At 36.1% G+C, this 7,500-nt stretch overlaps 1 protein-coding gene across 1 annotated transcript in view; it reads right to left on the reverse strand.

Annotated features, from left to right (window-relative positions):
* LOC135208111 (WASH complex subunit 3-like) overlaps nt 1–7,500 on the reverse strand; it is a 66,938-nt gene that overhangs the window by 3,470 nt on the left and 55,968 nt on the right. Inside the window, exon 2 of the mRNA XM_064240259.1 lies at nt 4,979–5,352. Within this exon, the coding sequence (XP_064096329.1) occupies nt 4,979–5,352 (374 nt within the window). The remainder of the gene's footprint in view (nt 1–4,978; nt 5,353–7,500) is intronic.

Consider the following 7,500-nt stretch of genomic DNA (forward strand, 5'->3'; position numbering starts at 1 on the left):
ATCACTGAAAGAACAAAAGGAATATTAAACATATAATGAAAAGACAGTCGTTTATTCCCTGAATCTCTTTGGAACTGTACTCTCTCTCTCTCTCTCTCTCTCTCTCTCTCTCTCTCTCTCTCTCTCTCTCTCTCTCTCTCTCTCTCTGTCTAAATGGCCGTTCGGTTTCTTGCTTTTTGGATCCCGACCACAAATGATTCAGTGTGGGATTCTGCGAATGGAAGAAGAAGAAGAAGAAGAAGAAAAAGAAGAAGAAGAAGAAGGAGAAGAAGGAGAAGAAAAGGGATTAATTCTGTGGCTTGGGATTCATTTTAGGGATTCAGGGGGATTTAAAGGTTCCCCTTGTGGGTCCACAACTGTCAAAAGTCTTTCTTTTTCTATCGAAAACGTGGAAAACTAATATTGAAGAGATGTATGAATCTGAAGAGAGAGAGAGAGAGAGAGAGAGAGAGAGAGAGAGAGAGAGAGAGAGAATACGAGATACATCATTCTGTGGATTTCCAAAGCCCCTAACTCGTGTGTAATGTTCCAAGGGATTACATCGACCAAAAGTCCCACCAACATTCTGAGATTAATTTTTCCTTTTCTTTATCAAATAAATAAAACCGACTGAGTTACAAAGTTGTGAGTAGAAGGAAACACAGGAAAAGAGAAGGAAAGGAAAAGTAGGATTTATCCCCTGTTAGTAGATTAATTTCTTGTACTCGGAAGGATTGTCTGGGGGTCCTTTGCAGTTTCCAGGATTCCGGGAGATATTTTTGAGAGGAGAGCCATATACGGGAGGGGAAACGCGTACGGTTTGTTGAAGACAGAGAGAGAGAGAGAGAGAGAGAATAAACCGTCATCAAAAAACAATCTATCTTGTGGGCTTAAGACTTTTTGAAACCCAAATTGCCTTAAAGGTTTAAGCATTTTCCCATCCTTCAAAATGACACTGCAAGCAGATATATACGTATATATATATGTATGTATGATATATATATATATATATTATATATATATATATATATATGTGTGTGTGTGTGTGTATATATATATATATATATATATATATATATATATATATATATATATATATATATATATATATATATATATATATATATAGAAGACTTGTAGGAGGAAGTACATCTCAGGTGGTCCTTAAAATACATTTATTGCAACGTTTCAAAACACAATGGTTTCATTTTCAAGCTGTAAAGACATAAAACAATAAAATTAACATTAAAAGCGCTAAATTACAAATAAAAGACATAATACATTATAAAAAACAAGATAAAAAAAAAAATAAAAACTAGTTAGCAGAACCAACCATCAAGAGAGGAAGGAAGGACAGAAGTCAGAAGGAACAAACCAGAAATGACCGGTAACAGCTCACGTTAGGTAAAGAGTTGTCGAGGAAGACTGCCAAGCAAGTGTTCAATTGAGGAACAAGCTGTTTAATAAACAAGGACTCCAGAATTGTCAGTAGTTTGCCATTCGGTGCCCGTCCCAATATTTCAAAATCTTTGTATTGTATATTCTGCTTGCATTTATTCGCGTGTTGTCTGATATTAGAAAATTCAGGATTAGCAAGTTTGTTACCAGTTCTATAGCTAACGCCCTTATGACAATCAATTCTGACCCTCAGTAACCTCTGTGTGGATCCCACGTAGGTCCCCAGATTACATCTAGGGCAATTAAACTTGTATACAACACATGAGGTCATCAAAGGGTCAAGTTTATCCTTGAATTTAAACAAACTACCTAAACTGAGTGGGTTTGTTGGGATGATATTAAATCTAATAGCTGGTATATAATCAAATTTGAGTTTTCTTAGTGCATCGTAGAAATTTTTGTCATGGATTAAAGGTACATTTGCATAAAATGGAAGCTTAGGCACTGTAGGTAAGGAGACTTTTGGGATAAAAACGTTATTAAGAAGTTTACAAACATACCTGTGAAAAAGTGTAGTGGGAAGATAATTGTTGGTAAAATATTGACGTAAAAAGTTGATTTCTTCGTTAAAAAATTCCCAACTAGATGTCAATGAGAAGGCACGATGAAGTAATGTGGATAAAGAATTTAATTTAAAACCATAAAAACAGTGACTATAAAAATTTGAACCTAATCCTGTAAAAGTTCTCTTCCTGTAAACTGAAGTATTAAAATGATCATATTGTCGTAAGACTAAAACATCTAAGAATGGTAGTTTATTATCACTTTCGCACTCCATGGTAAATTTTATATTTGGGTGTGCGCTGTTAATGAAATGAAGAAATCGTTCAGCGTCGTACTTGGATTTAAAAAGCGCGAAGGTATCGTCAACGTCCCTTTTGTAGAATAGCGGATGGTAACTCAAAGGACAGGTGTCTAAAAAATGCTCCTCCTGGGAGCACATAAAAATGCCTGCAAATATGGGCCCTAATGGAGAACCCATAGCCATACGATCGATTTGAGTGTAACAATTATTATTAAAAATGAAGGCAGTGTCCTGCACTGCCAGTTGCAACAGTTTCTTAAAATCAGATTTATTAAAATTATAAAAAAGGGAGTCAGTTTCAGGAAAGAGTTTCTTAATGATACATTGGTAAACAGAGACTGAGGGTCAGAATTGATTGCCATAAGGGCGTTAGCTATAGAACTGGTAACAAACTTGCTAATCCTGAATTTTCTAATATCAGACAACACGCGAATAAATGCAAGCAGAATATACAATACAAAGATTTTGAAATATTGGGACGGGCACCGAATGGCAAACTACTGACAATTCTGGAGTCTTTGTTTATTAAACAGCTTGTTCCTCAATTGAACACTTGGCAGTCTTCCTCGACAACTCTTTACCTAACGTGAGCTGTTACCGGTCATTTCTGGTTTGTTCCTTCTGACTTCTGTCCTTCCTTTCTCTCTTGATGGTTGGTTCTGCTAACTAGTTTTTATTTATTTTTTTTTATCTTGTTTTTGATAATGTATTATGTCTTTTATTTGTAATTTAGCACTTTTAATGTTAATTTTATTGTTTTATGTCTTTACAGCTTGAAAATGAAACCTTTGTGTTTTGAAACGTTGCAAAAAATGTATTTTAACGACCACCTGAGATGTACTTCCTCCTACAAGTCTTCTATTTTTCGAGTTACTAGTAACCGCCATACCTTGGAACGCTATATAATATATTATATATATATATAACATATATATATATATCTATATACCTATTATATATATATATATATATATATATATATATATATATAATATATATATATATATATCTCAAGTGGGCAGAATATTCTGCTTTAACATTCTATATTTTTTCTTGATGTTTTAATAATAAGTGATGCTTCATGTTAAGATCGAACCATTTTTCAAATAAATCTGGTTTATTTGATTTTAATGGATTTTCATAAATGAAGAAACTAAAGGAAATAAAACTGAAATATGTAGTAAATTGCATAAATATTTTGTTCCAGTGAATTTTTATAGACTAAAAATGAAAAAAAGAAATACAATAAATTTGAAATTAATAAAAACAATATTATAATAAATATAAAACTTGCTATTCTTGTTTAGTCTTCATAAACATCAAGAGAGAGAGAGAGAGAGAGAGAGAGAGAGAGAGACGGTATCTCATCATGAGGGCTGAACAGTTTCAACGCAGAACCAACATTTTAGGGAAGTTGTCAATCCATCAGAAATATGTAAATGTTCGCTGTTCCATTATGGATTTGAATCCACGATGATTTCTAAAACAACAATATTACATATTCTACACAAACAACATAAAATTGATACAGATATAAATATTGCATAACAATGATGAACTTTGCATTCGTATCTATCCATTTAAGGATTCATAATATCTGATGAATTTTATATCACCTCGAAACGATTTATGGAAACTGAAACGTTATGTACCTTCCATTACTTTTATTAATCTTATTTCATTAAAATATAATTACGGAAGTAATTCATCGTCAAATGATTCATGTTGCCTATTTTAAATTATATTTAAGTCAATAAAGGACTTGAAACACCATTGTTTTTTTTTGCAAAGTTGTAACGAACTCCAAAATGGGTTTCTTTTTCGTTAAAAAGAATCTATTGTCACTTCTCTGCAATTCATATCACAGTATCGCTTTTGTGGCAAAATACCTCTTCCGTGAGTAACTGAAAATAAAATCAAATTCAAATTCAAGAGGCAGAATAATTTTTTCACTTGGATTTATTGTCCTTTGACTTTACGTTTCAATAAATTTGCTTTTCCGTCGATATCGGATAAATAATTATTAATTGCCCTTTTTGGATTCAGTTCAATTTATAGTGATTGATTGATTGAGTGGATGTCCTGAAGAAGAGTCTGTGGGTATACATACATAAATACGTTACATTATATATATATATATATATATATATATATATATATATATATAGATATATATATATATATATATATATATATATATATATATATATATATATATATATATCATATACATAAAAAAGAAATTTTATTTATATCTTCCAAATAAGTATTACATAAGAAAGACACCATTTTCTATATATCTCTCATCTCCCTCTAGAACGAAAAGCAAAATTAGAAAAAACTCTTAACAAGAAATATAACCAGAAAAGAGAGAAAATACGAGTGAGGAGAGAGACGAATTATTTGTATGCAAATATCAGCAGGAAACTCATCTAAGACACCAATCACTTTCGTGTCCTTTCTCCCCCTTTTCTCTTCTCCTTTCTGTCTTTCTTCCAACGTTATCACCTCTTTCCTTTTTTTACGTTTCTTCCCCTTTCGTCCTTTTCTTCGCGTTCTTCCCATTATTTCTATTCTTGGGAAATGGTGATGGATCATCTCCTGCCTCTTCGGGATTCAGGAGGTTTTGTTTCAGCTTCTCTGTCTGTCTGGGGTCGCCTGCTGTCACTCAGAGAGAGAGAGAGAGAGAGAGAGAGAGAGAGAGAGAGAGAGAGAGAGTACATGAAAATTAATTACCGTTAGAGTATGGGACGATGTTGGGTGTGGTGTGTGGAGGTGTGAGGGTTTAGGTGTGGATGGGGTGGTGAAGGTGAGTGGGTGGGATGGCGTGTGGAGTGCAGTGGTGGTCGGAGGTGTGGGTGGTGTGGGGTTAATTGTGTGGTATGGGTGGGGTGATATGTGGGTGGTGTTGGGTGCGGGTTTAGTGCGTGGGGTGTGGGTGGGGTTTGATGTGGGTGGGTGTGTGTGTGTCGTGTGTTTGATGTGGGTGGTGTGTGGGTTGTGGTGCGGGTGGTGTGTGAGGGTGTGGGGAGTGTGTGGTGTGTGGTGTGGGGTGTGAGTGAGTGTTAGGTGGTGTGTGGGGGTGGGTTGATCGTGATAATGAGTGAGAGCTGAAGATTCAACCCTTTTGAATTGACTCCTGAATGAATCTGGAATCGTTTCTTTGGTCTGTCTCCAGAATCTTGAAACGACTTAAGGTTTTAGTTTTACTCCCTGGAAGGAACAAGGATGACATTACTGACGATTTAGTTATAAAATTGCTAATAAATTCGATTCAACTGCATCCTAATCTGGGATGAAGGATTGAAGAAGGGTAATTGCAAGTATGATAACAGTCGCTGTCTATTTAAAATGATCTTTGAAGATAAGTTATTTTAAGCTCAAATATTTGCCGTTTCATTTTCAACATCGTTCGTCTGATGGAAATGTAAATTTAATCACCAAAGATAAGAAACAGTATTTGTATATTTCTTTGGACATTGCTGTCATTTTTAAGATATGATATGAATTCTCTCTCTCTCTCTCTCTCTCTCTCTCTCTCTCTCTCTCTCTCTCTCTCTCTCTCAATCCGTTTAAAGCTCTGAACTGGTTCAGTTCATTCCTTAAGGACCTTAGTGCATTCCCATTCCATATGGAATCCGCGTTTATAAAAAAACTGCTGCGCTTTTTCATCCAGCGTGACTACCAGCACTTCTCCTGGACTGGAAGCCGTTGGCGTTATTCGCGTAGTTCCATCAGTTAAACTGATTACTCTTTTATTGCTAGTCTTTTTGGTGGAAACTTGATCCGCGTGTGCCTGGAAACTGGAAAGGTATTGCTGGAATTACTCCCTCGTGCTTCTTTGAGTTGTTGGGGAAATGGTTTCCAGGGATGGAGGATTTGAATAAATAATTAAGTTGGAAGAGAATTTCTTCTCCAAGAGGATGAGGATTTATGGCTCATTTCACGAGAATCAATGAATAAGACACCGATGGGCAGACAGGCCATTATTTCGAACATAAAGGGGCGTCTCACCTGATCTATTTCGTCATCAACCTGTTACGACTTCCTGCGATTCATGACATGTCATTGGGAGACGGTGGTATACGTGTAAGTATTTTTTTTCTGTGTATGCATACAGAGTATATATGTGTGAGTGATTTTATTTATCTTTCTAAATAGTTCTTAGTTACTGACGGTGATGAATATGAAGCTATGATATTTTGTTAATAATATAGCATTAGTTTTTAGCTGCTCTAATGATAATGTGTGATGTTATATTCAAGATTAATATTTGAAATACATCAGCGATTCTATTGCAGCTCTCTCTCTCTCTCTCTCTCCTCAAACCACACTCCACACCCCGACACAAATCCCACACCTCACAACCTATCCCACACCCCACCCCACACCCTTCCCTAAACCACACCTCACAACCCATCCTACACCCATCCCACACTGCACACCCCACCCAACCCCACAACCCCACACACCCCATCCCACCCCCTTTTAGATACCTTTTATTCTATACTACACATTCATTTTCGTTTGGCCAAAATGCAGGAAATTACTCCCAATAAATAAGACCCTTTGCAGTCTTCTCTCACAAAGATCAGCCATTTTCCCGCCCTGTATCTCAGGAGATGAGAACCGCCTTCCTCCTTCCAAGAGAAGAACCGATCTCGTTTCCCTCGTAAAACACTGGAGATCTTTCCTGGGTACAACAGATACTGAGCTCGGATCCTGCTCTGTATCAGGCGCGGTTCGAGCGTCAAATGGGCGTTTTTGCCCCACTCCAGGAAGTACTAGAAGGAAGGAAGGAAGGAAGGAATAAAAATGTAAGTGGGGAGACGATGGAACGACAGAGGTTCTTCTTCTGGCACTGAAATTTTTTTTTCTTCTTTTTTTTATGTGAATATGGGTTTTGGGATGAGTGATAAGACTGCCTGTTTCTCTCTCTCTCTCTCTCTCTCTCTCTCTCTCTCTCTCTCTCTCTCTCTCTGTTCACTTTTTAAATCACTTTTTAAAAGTACGACTAACTGTTATATATAGATGTGATAAAACATTTTCCCCTACAGAAAGGAAAACCTCTTATCTTCAAGACAACACAATATAATTAAAACCTTTGAAGAGAATAAATGTTCTCTCCTGGAGGAGGAGGAGGAGAAGAACCTAATAAACTTCGAACATCTCTCGGGGCGACTTCTGTCTCTCTGTCTGTCTGTATGTCTGTCAGAGTGTTAATATCGCATTGCAAATCCTCTCGAGGGAGGCAACGG

This window comes from Macrobrachium nipponense, chromosome 34, assembly GCF_015104395.2.
Source record: "Macrobrachium nipponense isolate FS-2020 chromosome 34, ASM1510439v2, whole genome shotgun sequence".
Classification (NCBI taxonomy): Eukaryota; Metazoa; Arthropoda; class Malacostraca; order Decapoda; family Palaemonidae; genus Macrobrachium; species Macrobrachium nipponense.